The sequence below is a fragment of the Cervus canadensis genome, chromosome 25 (assembly GCF_019320065.1).
Source record: "Cervus canadensis isolate Bull #8, Minnesota chromosome 25, ASM1932006v1, whole genome shotgun sequence".
NCBI lineage: Eukaryota > Metazoa > Chordata > Mammalia > Artiodactyla > Cervidae > Cervus > Cervus canadensis.
In genome coordinates, this window is record NC_057410.1 from 29,941,983 (window position 1) to 29,956,743 (window position 14,761).

The following is a 14,761-nucleotide window of genomic DNA, read 5'->3' on the forward strand; positions in this document are numbered from 1 at the left end:
CAGCAAAATTTCGATCAGATAAAATATTAAACCTCCTGACTATCCAACTTTTAAGGTAATTAGCTTCCTTAGTGGCACTGTAGCAGGAACCCTGCTTAAATCAAACTTAAATCACAAGCCAGAACACTTGGAAACAGAGAGGTAGTGGGGCTACACCATAAATCACTCTGTCTTTAAGAAACCAAGCTGAGGGGAAGTAACTACACTTTCCTCTAAGAGCTATTCCCTCCACCGGATGAAATAACTTGTGCTTTGGCTAGTATTATCCTTAATGCTTTTTGTTAAGATTAGTTTTCTCTTTTAGACATTATTCAGCAGTCTTGGTCTTCAGTGGTGGCAGAAAGCCTCACTCAATTTCTGTCCCATGGCCACAGGCTCATGGTGTAACGGTAAATGATTCAGAACTGTGTAAATAAATGGTTAGGTCATGTTTATATGTTTCCTACCTCAATTCTACCATTTTCTGGTATGTGGGCTAATGTAATTTGGCTTAATACCAAAGTTTTACAATCTTAAATCCACTCTGAACCATAATTCCCATTTAATACTGACAGCGGATATCAGTTAAAAATTTAGATCCCTGACTATCAGAATTCTTAGCTGGGGAATACTCAGTCTTCCACATGAATTCAAGTCACCGTAAAGAAACACAATTGCAGAGGGAGGCCCAATCTCTCTCACCATTTCATTAGGAACATTAAGTCACCACAGGAATCTGTCGCCCCGATGATCTTTTCTGGTTCCAGTCCTCTCTCAAAGCCCCGAGCGATATCATTGCTCTGCTATAAACAGAAGATAAAGAAAGGTTATAGCTTGGAAGTAAGAGTAAAAAACCTCCCTGTTTCTCAGCTCAACAAAGCACAACCTAAGTTAATATTACTGGATACCATTTTTGTCACTCAATTCATGAAGTTCTTAGAACTTCAGAAATACAATACTGGGTCAGCCAGTAACAGAGATGCTAAGAGCTATTTTGCAGGAAGATGCAGCTGTCCTTCTAGTATTCGGTCTAAGGATTGGGAGTGGCGCCTAAAACTGCTTAATATCCCTTAAATATTCTGGAGTCATCATCTAGGAACTCCTCTCATCCCCTAATCTAATATCCTTAAACTTGCTTCTCAGATGATAAACAAGTCCAGGTAAACTAAATCCTTTTTCATTTTATAAACTTCAAGTATACCACTTCTCAATCTTTGTTTTCTGGACTTTCAGTTCACCTAACACTGACCAGTATTTTTAATACTTCTTTTTGCATAGCCATCTGTACTTACAAATGAACAATGATTAAGAAGGGATTCAAAGAACTACTGTAAAATAGCAAATTTCTTTCAGAGATCACATACTATAATCCCCATGCACTGGGGAAGAGGCCCTGATCTGTGCCTGTCCCCTCCTGATGGAGATAGGTCGTTAGCTTTATAGAGTAAACTGGAGAGGGATTTAAAACAAAAAAATTCTGTAGGGGATTATTCAAACTTGGTCAAATTGCAGTCATGCAATCTAGATAAGGAGCACAGGATTTGATTCAGGTGTGACGGCACTGGTGAGAGGAAAATGGTGAAATTTTATACAAACCAGGTAATTTAAACAACCTTACTATGGAAGATAATGCCAGCTTATCTAATGGTAACACAAAAAAGACTTAGAAAGACTACCCAAATGAACTAAATCGCCAATGTCTGATTTTCGTGATAAAATCTCTGATCTGCCATTCACCTTGCTTTCTTCTGAGAGATACAAAGCCTTCAGCATCCAGGTGGTCCCAAAGATACCAGGACCCGTACTGAGCAGGAAATCCCATGCATGAATCAGGGGACATACAGGCTCAAAAGCATAGCCTCTTTTGGGGCGCTTAAAGGGAGGAGGTTCCCAGATGTGCACACAGCTGCTCACAGCTGGAATGCTGGCACAGCAACCAAGTCGTAAATCATAGCTGGCGGCTGAAAACAGTTTGCCACATAGGGAGGGAAGAGAAGAAAAATGTTCAAGCTGCTGAAAAGGAGCCGAGGCGAGGAAAATGCTAAAATCATCACACAGGCAGTAATCTTAAATCAGGCATAATGCCGACTAACAAATTTCTTCTGCAGTGGTCTAAAGAAAGAAACGAAATCCCCTCCTGCACCTTTAAAATATACAATCACCTATCTTCCCAGCTGCCTACATGACAGCCATCAGCACTGCTGAGAATGCTGCCAGGGGCCCCAGGTGAACATTACAATGTAAAGGACATGTGTGTGGGGGGGTAGTTTTCAAGGTCGGCAGCATCAAAACCTGGCCTAGAAGGAAACTGCACTGGCCAGTGTCTCAAAGTCAGATTGCTCCTTTTTTTTTTTGCCCCCTCCCCCAGACCACTCCTTTTTAAAAGTAGTTCTTTTTAAAAGAACAGAAACCTTAGGTTGAGGAAATACACACTATATGTCAAAAATGGCTACAGAAGTCACACTATATGTCAAAAATGGCTACAGAAGTCATGCTGTGTTGTTTCTTGGTCTCCTTACTTAGCTAGAATATGCATCAAATGACAAGAACCAAAATACAAAGGACTAATAAAAAAGTAAAAAGAAAGACAGAGCCAAGTCTTGGCTCCTTAGAGAAGGGAAGGCATTTTCAAATTATTTACTAGTACGCGATATCATAATGATATACACACCTCACCAGAATAGGGCAGTTTTAAAGAATAAGCCTGCAAAAAATAAAATTAATCAGGGAAACAAACAAAATACTAGAGTCCACTTTCACTGACAGCCTCCAATCTTTCACTCTTATTTCAATTCTTTTTGGAAAGCTGTTCTCCCATTTTCTCTCCTCTGGAGACCAGGAATCACCTGTGTAAGTCTCTAGAAAATACTAATGCATAGGTCCAACCCACAGAAATCTGAATTTTATTGGTCTGGAGTGCATCTTGGGCACAGGAGGCTTTTGAAACAACCCCCTGCCCCCCTGCCATGAGTCTAATATGCAGCCAGGGCTGAGAACTAATGCTCTAGCAAGACGGGTATCCAAGGAGAATGAAGATAAATATGGACGCTTACGGCAGGGATGCTAGAAGATTCAGAAGCAGACCTACACTTTTATTGTATTAAACTTTAAGTGTATGATATATCCTTTACCACAAAAGACTTCACAACCTTGAAATTAATGAAAGCAATGGAAGCTGTGGGGGTGGGGGGGTGGAGACACATATGCACAGATGGAAAAGACATAGACGAGGAAAAAAAGACAGTAACAGTGCTTATGGCTAGTTACTTAAGAGCTAAATATCAGAAGGATTAAAATAACTGAATCAAACCAAAATTTCATAAACACATTTTCAAAACTGAACAATAAAGATTCAAAAGGAAGATGAAAATTAATTTATTTGAAGTATGTAAAAATACAACAGGATCAAGAGAGACTATACATGCCACTAAACTGTTCACTTTAAAACGGTTAATTGGGGACTTCCCTGACGGTCCAGTGGTTAAGACTATGCACTTCCAATGCAGGGGGCGTGGGTTTGATTCTGGTGAGGGAATTAAGATCCCACATGTGTTGGTGTGGCCATAAATAAATAATTTAAAAATAAAATAAAATGGTTAATTGTATGTTATGTGATTTCACCTGAATTAAAAAAGAAAGAATACAAAGGGTTAAAGTTAAGTGCTATCTTTGGAATAAAAGAAAAAAGTGGTAGATATTTTAAAGCTTCTTTCTATCCCTAAAAAATTCACAAAAGACTCTCCGTAAGACAACTCAGCCACCTATTCATGAAAAAGGCACAGAGTGGCTGAATGTTTTACAGGGATTTAATTTTGTCACCTTAACACAATTCAGCCGACACATATTACATTCCTTACTCAGCCAGGAGGGGGCGCTGTAGTGGATCAACAAAACTCTCCGAAAGCTCTTTCATTCAACAATTTACCTTACAGGCCATCCTTAGAATAAAAATAACCAAAACAGTGTCCCCCTTTCTTGCCTTGGAGCGAGGAGGAAGCACGGGAAGCAGAAGAGTTGGGGGGTGGGGGAGGAGAGGAGAAATAAAGCTTACCTCTCTCTTTTTTTTGGATTTGATATCATCAGCACTGTTTGAGAAATTGGATTTCCTCTTGTTACTTTCAGACTTCTCCCTGGGTTTGTTATTTTCACCCTCCTTCATCTTCTTATACTTTTTCATAAACTCAGAAATTAGCTCAGGGCAATCCAAGTTTTTCTCAGGTTCCCAAGTATTGTGCTCCCTGGGCAAGAAGAATGGAGAAAAAAGGAAAGAAATGAAGTTTTGGGGTAGGAGGGAATCCAATACCTTACTTTACAGAAGACAAATAGGCAAAAAGGAATAGAATCCCTATGCTTAAAGGAGATAATAAATTTGATTCTAGAAATCTACCCAATATATCCACACACACACACACAAACTTGCACACAATTATAGCAGCATTTTAGTAGTCAAAGACAGAAAACAATTCAAATGCCTACCAACTGATGAATAGATAAACATAATATGGTATATCCATACAATGAAATACTATTCAGCAACAAAAAAGGAACATAATACTAAAATATATGCTACAACATGGAAGAACTTCATGTCTGTGCTAAATTAAAACGAAACAGATGCAAAACACCATACACTGTCTGATTCCATTTATATGAAATGTCTAGGAAAGACATTGAAAAACAGAGAGCTGATCAGTAGTTCCTTGCAGCTAGGACTTGCAATTAAATACAAACACATCCAAGGGAATTTGGGGAGGTTATGGAAATGTTCTAAAACTGGCCTATGCTGATGGTTGCACAACTCTAAAAATTTACCACAAATCACTGAATTGTATACTTAAATAGACGAATTTTATGGTATGTAAACTGTGTCTCAATAAACCTGTTAAACACTCAAATATAAGTTCTGCTTTGTAAGTGGCAAATGTGATTTCATACATCATCTATGAAAATCCTGAAGAGAGGACAATCTAATTCTAAATGCATTCCAGTTTACACTGTCTTAATTATGTTACTTATATTTCCAAGAAATGCCAACAAATTGTTGGAAGACTGAAATAATGAAATAGTTAATTAGAAAAAAAGGCAGTAAGGGTTTAAATCATTGGAATATATGCGAACCATAAAAAAGAAAAGACTCAAAATTGGTATTTGGAGCACATTAACTCAATGCTATGGATTCAAGTCTACTGTCTCTAGGTAATCAAAATGCATTTCTACATTAATAAGCAAAAATAATTTAAGTTAAATAGCTGTGTCTAATTAAACCTGGATCAAGGGGAGTCCTTCTATGAGGAAAACAAAGTTTGCATTCACAAACTTGTTCTCTGTATTCCCAGCATGGATTTTAGAAATGCAAATCACCAATACCAATAGCAGGCTATGGAATCAAAGCAAGAAATGTATCTTCTTTGGGAAAAACCAAACCAGGCATCTTCTCCACTCCTAGCCAGTGGCAGAGGTTCTTTCAGTAAGAACCAGCTACATTAAGATGTATCTATACATATATCACAGACAGTTTCTATAATCCCTTCACTGACTTAGGAAATATTTTTTACATTTATGCACCATTTATTTTAGATACTTTATTAAAAAAAAACAATGAAGTATCTTTAAATAAGAATGGTTTGAACACATGCTATAACAATAAGAATGATGGAAAAATCTGAGGTATTTACTCTAGACTTCAGCTTTCTGCAAAAAGAGCTTAAGAACGAAACAAAGTTTATTTCTAAATCATTTGAGCTAAAACTGGAAAGCCTCTCCCTCATAGCTCTTCTTGCAGCCAAAAAAAAAAAAAAAAAAAAAAAACCCTCATACAATAACCTTCTCCCAAATTCACAGATTATATATAGTCTACAATCCGAAGAGAATGAAGGCACCAAGAGGCATGCCAACCCTGTAGTATAGTAAGCAAGCTAAGATGCGGAGGTAGGAGTAGAGTCTCTGTTGCCACCAAGGAAAGCCAGTCTTCTAAGGGATTATCCCTTTCCCAACCAGGTTGATATTGTTTCTACAGCAATCAATTTTCACCCAAAAGGCAACATGGTAAAACTTACAAAGAATCTGGATTTTAGCACCAAAGAAATGTGATGCTGGATCCTTGTTTTAGCATGTATCAGGTATGTTATCTCTGGTAAACAATTAATTTCCTCATCTGTAAACTCAGAATACCTCTAAAGGCTGTTAGGAGAATTACAGAGAACACATGAGGTAGGATATAACCACTGCCTCGCAAACAGTAGGTCCTTAGTTGTGGACAATGTTGAAGGGGCACAATCTGTCTGTCTTTAATGAAACTCCGGATACTTTTGAAAAACTCAGGACAAATGTTAATCCATCTACCCTAAATATTTTCTTTACCTCTTTTATCTACATAAGGTACCAATAGCTCAACTACACAGTCTTCAAATTCTTCAAAACACCCAACAATTTCCAGTGATGATTCAATGGGCCAAATAAACACCCTTAAAGTCTTCAGGTGTATTTTTGTTTTTTAAAGATTTATTTTTTGCCTGTGATGGATCTTCACTGTTACACTCAAGCCTTCTCTAGTTGCAGCAAGCAGGGGCTACTCTCCGTCGTGGTGTCCAGGTTTCTCATTGTGCTGTTTCTCCTGCTGCAGGGCACAGGCTCTAGAGTGCTGGCTCAGTAACTGAGGCACACAGGGCTTAGCTGCTCTGAAGCAAGTGGGATCTTCCTGGACCAGGGATCAAACCAGTGTCCCCTCCATTGCAAGGCAGATTCTTAACCACTGGACCACCAGGGAAGCCCCCTTCGGGTCTATTTTAATTCCTATCTCATGATCCGCTAGGCCTCTCGAATTCATAGTGCTCATCTCTAGAGGATGCTGTGATACCATGCTTCTTTAGAAATATGGAGGACATATTCTGACTGCTGTGCTACCCACATTTAGTTCTCTATGTGCTACAAATGCTAAGCATCCTGCAGTGCATGAACTGTCCCACCTAAAATACCAACAATGCTCCAGATGAGAAACTTGATTCCCATAATAACCTTAACTATATTCCGAAGGCTCCTGATCATACCTTTGTCCAAAGGTACTGACAAAGCATTCAATCTTTTATTCAAGTCTCACACTTTAAAGTTGTGATGTTCAGTATGGTAGCTACTAGCCACATATGGTAAGTGAACATTTGAAATGTGGCTAGTATGAACTGAGATGTGCTATAAAATGAAAAATATACAACAGATTTTAAATTCTCAGCATGAAAATATAAAATTTCATTAATAATTTTTGTATTAATTTTGAAATAGCATTTTGATGGGAGTGTCTAATAAAAGATATTATTAAAATTCATTCTACTTTTCCTTAATGTAGCCACCATAAAATTTAAAATTACATCTGGCTTGCATTCCATTTCTGTTGAACACTCCTAGGAGCCTAAACCAGTTCCTATCAGCTTACTGGTGTTCAGAGAAATCCATTCTTTGTTGTCAGGCATTCTGGGAAGAGAATTAATGAGAAATTAAGGCAAAATGCCTAATGATTACACAGCTTCATGTAATTCACTTTTCAAGCTACCTCTTCTATGCCTCAGTATGTGCACATGTACTTTAGCACTTAAAGCCAGTTACTGCCTATCTCTGAATACTCAGCACTTCAGCATCATTCTTAGAGCTGACGTAAGAGGGGTTTTAAGGTCTTCAAAATAAATAATAGTAAAAAAGACAGAGGAACAAAGATTACATTAAAGTGTTATTGTAGAAATCAGGTGCTATGTATCTGAGTGTTCACTCAATTTCTTTTGTGTCAGTTATACATATATTTAAAATTTTTAAAAATAAATACTGGGTCTCAGATTTAAGTCTCTTATTAGGATGAGTGTTAAAAAAATAACAAAGATGAGTGTTTCATCCTAGAACACTTTTGAGGGCCAAGGGTCATTATGGAGAGCTATGGGATCAACTACAACTTCTTCAACTTAAATGTATGTATTTTAATTTAGTTACATCCAAAAAAATAACAATAACAGTTTATACTTACACTGACCTTATGTGTCTGACTCTATACATTTCCCCAACATCTCTATGATATATACTATTTCTTATCCCTATTTTATTGAGGAAAGAAGATTAAGGAACTTCACCAAGGTCATCCAGCTAATACTGTAAGTTGTGGGAGCAAGAATCTGGACTCAGGCAATCTGGCCCCTAATCTGTGCTTCTAACCAGTTCATTACACTGCCTCTCAAAAGCAGTCTCATTAGAACATCAGCTCCAAGAAGGGGAGACCGTGCTTAGTTTACTGCTGTGTCTTGTGACTCTTAGAAAGGAGTGCAGGCGAGGAAAGAATAAGACAAAGATGGTCATGGTTCCCAGGGAAATGAACCAAAGCTGTCTACCTGTCTGAGTCCCAAGGCATGAGAGAAAGTACTTACTCAGAAAAGCCTTTCCACTTCAGTAGATATTCCACTTGCCCCTTAACCACACGCCTGTCTAGCACCTTCTCCACAACGTACTCCTCCTCATCTTCTGAAGAAGAACTGTCAGCTGTCCGCTTGGTTTTCTTTCCCATGTCTCACGCTGATTCCCCTGAAGGAGTAAGGCCACCGGGTTCCTGCAAATGGGAGGGACAAAAATGGTCAGAATCCATGTGAGCAGTTAAAACGTTCACTCTTCTTGATGGGATGCAGCGGGTATAACACAAAGCTACCATGTACCTTTCCCTTGGGTCCTGAAACATTCTACAGATGAGTCCTAAGAATTTAACCAAAAATGGGCAGATCCCCACTTTCTTAATTACAACTTTCTCATCAGCTCACAAGATCAAAATTATTATATGGGCACAATTATCTAACTCTAATTTCAGATTCCATAAAACAAATAGTGTGTGGTATTTTACTCCTGGTACCTCTACAACTGTCTACAAGTCATAAACTGGAAGAGAAATATGGAAAACCTTCCATTTAAATAAGATTTTCTATAATAATGGGAAAAAAAGAAAAGCCACCAAAATCTAACTTTCCTCTGCTCTGAGCATCCTGAACAGTCTCTCAGCAGGACAAAAAAGGCCTGCTTGGGCATGTTTCACCACATTTTCAGTGACTCGGTACATTTCCCTTCAACAAATTGAGCTTGTCCCTTCAGAGCATCCATCAGCTCACAAAAGCAAGGCTGACACCTCAAATATATTAAGCCTCATCTTTCATTTGGGGATAAGAGGGAGGCGGGGAGGAGAAAAATATTTTTCAGTCCTAAAAATCAAAACTAGTCATTGGGCTGTTCAGTAATTAAGACTCAACTAATCCAAATATTAAGGAGGTACCTCTCCTCTTAACTGGAGCTGACTTTGGGCCAAAGGAAGAGGAGGAGGAAAAAAAGAGGTCTGCTCCCAGACTCACATCAACATGAAGCCTCAGAACACAGAAGAACCATTCATAGACCCAAGGAAAGCTGAAGTAAGGCAACACAAATGGAAATTGAGTTAAGCTCAGAAATATGCACAACCAGGGGGTACGCAGCAGAGACTCTAGTGTTTTAAATTCCCTCCTTGTTGTCACCACAATCATTTTTAAGAATTCTTCCTTAACCATGTTAAATGGTGCCTAGAGTCTGGATTATAGAGTAGCAGGGATTGTTTTCTTAGCTGAACTCCATTTTATCTTGCTGTAAACCTTAAAGCTTTTTTTTCAGCATTCTAAAAACATTTTCTTTCTGATCAGATGACCACCCCAGGAGTAGGAAAGGTCACTACTAATCTCAGAATTTTGTCTTTGTGTACCATAAAAAGTTGCATTAATTTACTTCAAACTAGCATAATTTAGGGAATTATTCCAAGAATATATAGTTGTAAATCATACCTCCAGAACTTACTAGCAATAGGTCTGCCCACCCAAAAAACTGTATGTTTTTATCAAAATACTTCATTTGGATGAGGGAGTAGGAGTGGGGGGAATGTAAGGTAAGGAGTTTCACAATAATTTTTCCACGAATTCAGACGAAAGTCCTTTAGCTTCAAGGAAAAAAAAAAAATCTGATTTATTTAAAATAAAAGCAGCCTCCAACCTCACCAGAGACAGGAAATGTCATATTCCAGGGAGAATACCCCACCCCACCCCCACTCACCTTGGAATTTCCGGGAGCTGAGCAGTTTAGGTCAGAGCGCCAGGGTTAAAACCAGCCCCGGGTTAGATGCATGCAGTTAAGCATTGTGACTATGGCCTCCCCTGCCTCACGAGGAAAAACAAGGATTTACATATGTGTTCTTCAGTTTCAGGGAGGAAAGAGGGAAATCTCCCTTTATACCTTCATGCAGAAGAGGAGCCCCAAAGGGAGAAGATGAATGGGGGTTCCCTCCTTTACCTACCGGATCGCCCCAGTTCTTTCTTTCCCTCTGGGCTAACAGGAGGGGCCTCCCCTCCCAGGTCTGGGGCTTGGCGGGCTGGCAGCTCCCCCGCCCCCACCCAGCTGCCTAGGCGCCACTGCGCAGCTGTCCCAGTCCGTTGCCATGGCAACTGGCAGCCGTACGAGACTAAGGGGGGTGAGAAGCAAACGGAAAAGTTAAAAGGCTTAACTTTCCTTTTCAGAGAAGGCTGGGTGGAGAAGTTGGAAGGTACCTCCCTTGGCCTCAAGTCTAAGGCATTCAGAGCTCCAGGGAATTGGCTCTTGGGTTTTTAAATCCAGAACTTGTGCTTGTTTCTCTAAGAGCACTGGGAATTTAATCAATAGCATTTTAAGATCTAACAGGATTATCGCTCTACAGGAAGCGGGGGCGGGGAAAGGCTAGATCCTTCTACAACACGATCAGGACAAAGTACCGACCCCTTAATCCAGCCCACCAGGAACACTTTAGGCAAGGCCTTTTCTACCATCTGTCACTGAACAGTTAATTAAAATTGGGAGGGGGGCAGGTGCAGGGAGTAACAAGAAAGGGAGAAGAGAAGTGTTTCAAAGATACTATACAACTTTCCTTCTTGGGGGATTACCAGATTCAAAAACAGAATCTAGGGACTTGAAGCACCACCGAAGAATCTTTCAACTAAAATTATAGATAGAAAACAATTTAATTCTCCAGTAGTTTTAAAAAACAGAAGGGGAAGGAACAGTCCAGTCACAACCATTGTTGTTAATTGAAAACCACTTCTCATTAGTTGTTTTTGTAATATTATAAAACAAATTTTTAAATAATTACCCACTTGGAACATTAATTATACAATATAATAATTCAAACCTCGTGTATTAAAGATTCCTAATACTTGAGAAAAGGAGGACTGAGATAAAGAAGAGAGACTTAAGAGACTTGCAGTCCCATGAATGTTCCTTTCTGCTGGCCTTAAAAGAACATTTTAGAGAGCTCCACAACTCTGCTCTCTTCTTTACAGATATGAGTCTTTTAGAGACAAAGGCTGCTGCCACAAGAGAGTATGAATAAGGGACAATCAAAAGCAAAGAACCCGACTGAGGGGGAGAAAAAATAGAATGGTGACTCTGCCTATCAAACAGAAGAAACTGCAGGGTATGAGAGCACAATGGACAGTTTTCAACTCTGAGAATTCCTTCAACTTGGAATAGACTCATCAGGAAATCTGAGTAAAATCTGCCTTTCTCGACTCTTCCTAACTTTTTAAAACTTTTTGTAGTTAAGCGATATGAAAACAATGCCAAAGGAATTAGATCAGAGTTGTGATTCTGTGATTAACTTGCCATGTGTGATCCTGAATAAATAAATTTTAGGTCTAACCCCAGAATCACTAAAGGGGGTCAAATAAATCCCCACTGCCTACCTCCAAGGGAAAGGGTGAGTTTATGCTGAAACCAAAGGCTGTTAAGTCCCTCAAGAGAAGCTTTTATAAAATATTACAGGGCCTAATACAACAGCAGCAGGAAATACGTGACCTTCCAAATTCCTAAGCCATTAAGCCATATCACATGCAGTAACTCCCGCAGTTTAACATGTTAGAGAGCAAGAAAGGAGGAACCTTGTCTTTGTTAACCTGGTGCTGGTAAACTAATAAACTTTCAGAGAAAAGGCAGGCAACCTTTTCTCTCAAGGGCAAAATTCTTACTCCTTAAAACTCAGGGAAACATTGGAGATTGCAGAATGAAAAAACAGCAGTTCTGTGAAGGGATAAGGGAGAGGAAAGAATGACAGCAATACTAAGATTTTAGTGAAACCTTTCAGGAAAACAAGGGAATCCAATGAGGAAAGGAACAAAAACATTCCGGCGTCCATCTTTCTCCTTAAAATATCAGGGAATAAAGAACCAGATCAATTCCCTCTTTCCCACTCTTAACAACTGGCTAAAAGGCACATGGCTAAGATCCCTTTCTCTTTGGGAAATGGGTTTTGCAACAGCTGACAAATCAAATTGGGCCTGATGCCAGGAGTCAGAGTCCAACCATAATATTCTGTAAAGAATGGCATGCAATTGTCTTGTAAATCTCCTGGACAGTCACAGATCAGAAGCTGGCAAGGATGACGACATAGTTCTGATGGAATGTGTCTTATCTTAACCTTGAAGTTACAGATCTGCTCAGGAGCAGCAGTAAGAAATGAGAAATGCACTCAGACATCGGAGGGGACATAATTCTCTTTTAGACAGTGCGACCCAGTGTATTAGGGTCAAATGAAACACAAAGCCAGACGGACAATTTAAGGGCTAGAGCCTGGACCAGATAAAGCATCTAGACTGGTGGTTCACGCTGAGCTTGGGAGGAGGGAGTGTTCCAGTGTGAGAAATGAGACATGGCTGGCAGGATGATGGAGAGATTAAGGTAGAATCCCGATACCATGACGGAGGAAGAGAGGCTGAGCCTCTTGAGCACAACCTTATTATCCTTATGGAAATCTCCATGGGAAGGGGTGAGCTTCTCAAGTCCCATCTTTCAGACATAACAGATCTCGGCCTTTTCTTGAACACACGCAGGAACTCTCTGGTAAAGAAAGGCATCAACAACTACAGATAGAATCCAGCAATTTAACTGCCCATCAGATCACGAGAAAGAGCAGGCCCCACTAACCCTTCATATCAATGATACAAGGCAAATTCACCTTACAGGCAGGCCCCTGTGTGCTGGGGGAAAAACACCTAAACCAGGGAATCTGGTGAGAATTCAGCCTTGGACAAACATCAAAGACCTTTGCCGTCAGGCACAGTCAGAACGCACATTCCAAGTCGATGATAGGAAACTTCTTTAACAGATGAAATCTTCCAGAAGAAAAAAAAAGAGAAAACAGGAAGAGGTGAGGAGGTGAAGCAGAGAGGGACCAAAAATCCCACACATTGTAAGGGTAAAAGAAGATTTTTAAAAAAAGGTAAAAACTGCCAGTCCCCAGAAATTTAGAGAGGGCATCACAGAAAGCTGGGGCAACCCAGAAGAACAATAAATGTCATGATTAACTGGTTGCATTAACAGATCAATACTGGAAACAGAACCACTCAGGTAAGACTGCTGGTTTCTGTACTCTGCCCAATCCCTCCATTCACTACTTATCAAAGTCAGTTGTCCTGCTGGCTTTTGCATTTTCATGACCACTTACAAGCAAAAGCATACACACACACACACACGTGTGTACACATATATGTATACACACACACACAGTGTGTATATATATATAAACTAGGACTTCCCTGGTGGTGCAGTGGGTAAGAATCCGCCTGCTAATGTAGGGGGACACAGGTTGGATCCCTGGTCCAGAAGATTCCACATGCCGCAGAGCAACTACGCCCATGCACCACAACTACTTTAAAGCCCATACGCAGCAGTGAAGACCCAGGGCAGCCAAAATACACATACATACATATATATAATAATTCTAAGTCTTTCTCTAAGCTTTCTTTGTATTGTTTAAAAAGTAACAAAAGCAACTGCTAAGCTGCCTCACTGAACTACCTGCTGAACTATCTGGCAGTGGTAGTCAAATCAAGTGTCAAAATGCATTAATCAATGAGCTCTTTTATAGAATTTTAATATAAGTTTTATAAGCAAACTAAGAATGCAAATCTTCTATAAAAAAAAGTCATTCTATAGAGCAGCAAAGGTCCCTCTCACATGTGTTAATTAAATACGCCACTGACAGGCGACTTCCGTTGGTCCAGGCTTGAGAAACTCCCAAGTCTCCCCTAAGACCCTTGGGGAAAGCTGTTGGCTTATGTGAAGATTAAACTGTCAGCTACAGCGTTGTCTTCAAGGCGTCCTCTTTATAGCCTATTGTAGCAAATAAAACAGATGAAAAGAAACCAAATTTACAGAACCATTTTAATCTGGTCTGTATTCTTTGCTCTTTATAGATCTAGAAGTACCAATGGTTTTAGGTTTGTCACACATACAGCATAAAACTAAAATACCCTCTATAAAGATGTTTTCTTCCACTAGATTTATGATTTCCAAAGTATTAGCCATGTGGCATCTTAACAAAAACACAGCATAGAGATGCACATTACAGCTGTCCTGGCTGTCTCAGGTTTTGTTAAATGGGCTGATAACTATCACTCCACCTCCACCAAAAGCCTATGAGCATCCAATTCAAGAGGAGTTAAAAGCTTTTTAAATGTCTATTTAAGAGACTGGATTAGGAAAGAGTTGAGGAGGAAGATTAACTGTGGTCGTTAACACCCCTATCATTAACAAGCCACATATAGGCAACACAAACTTTATTAATAGAGAGGAGTGTGGAGAGAGGAAATGCTTCTCCCTTGGCTCGCAGAGCTCCAGTTCTCCATCCTTTAAAAATCAGGCCAAGGCACTGCTTCCACCAGTCACAGAATTATTCTGGGGCAAAGTATCCTATTTGCTGATTATCTAACCCTCCCGAGCCAGG

General features: G+C 39.6%; 1 protein-coding gene across 5 annotated transcripts in view; it reads right to left on the reverse strand.

Annotated features, from left to right (window-relative positions):
- The window catches only part of CBX5 (chromobox 5), a 34,544-nt gene that overhangs the window by 9,378 nt on the left and 10,405 nt on the right, over positions 1-14,761 (reverse strand). For 2 of the 5 annotated variants that reach the window (XM_043446201.1, XM_043446204.1), the window contains 3 exons: positions 8,379-8,557; positions 4,031-4,217; positions 682-782 (listed from right to left, as the gene is read on the reverse strand). In XM_043446201.1, the coding sequence (XP_043302136.1) occupies positions 682-782; positions 4,031-4,217; positions 8,379-8,515 (425 nt within the window). In that variant the 5' untranslated portion in view covers positions 8,516-8,557. Of the gene's footprint in view, positions 1-681; positions 783-4,030; positions 4,218-8,378; positions 8,558-10,065; positions 10,221-10,306; positions 10,444-14,761 lie in introns of those variants that run through there. The other 3 variants (XM_043446202.1, XM_043446203.1, XM_043446205.1) reach the window with 3 other exon arrangements.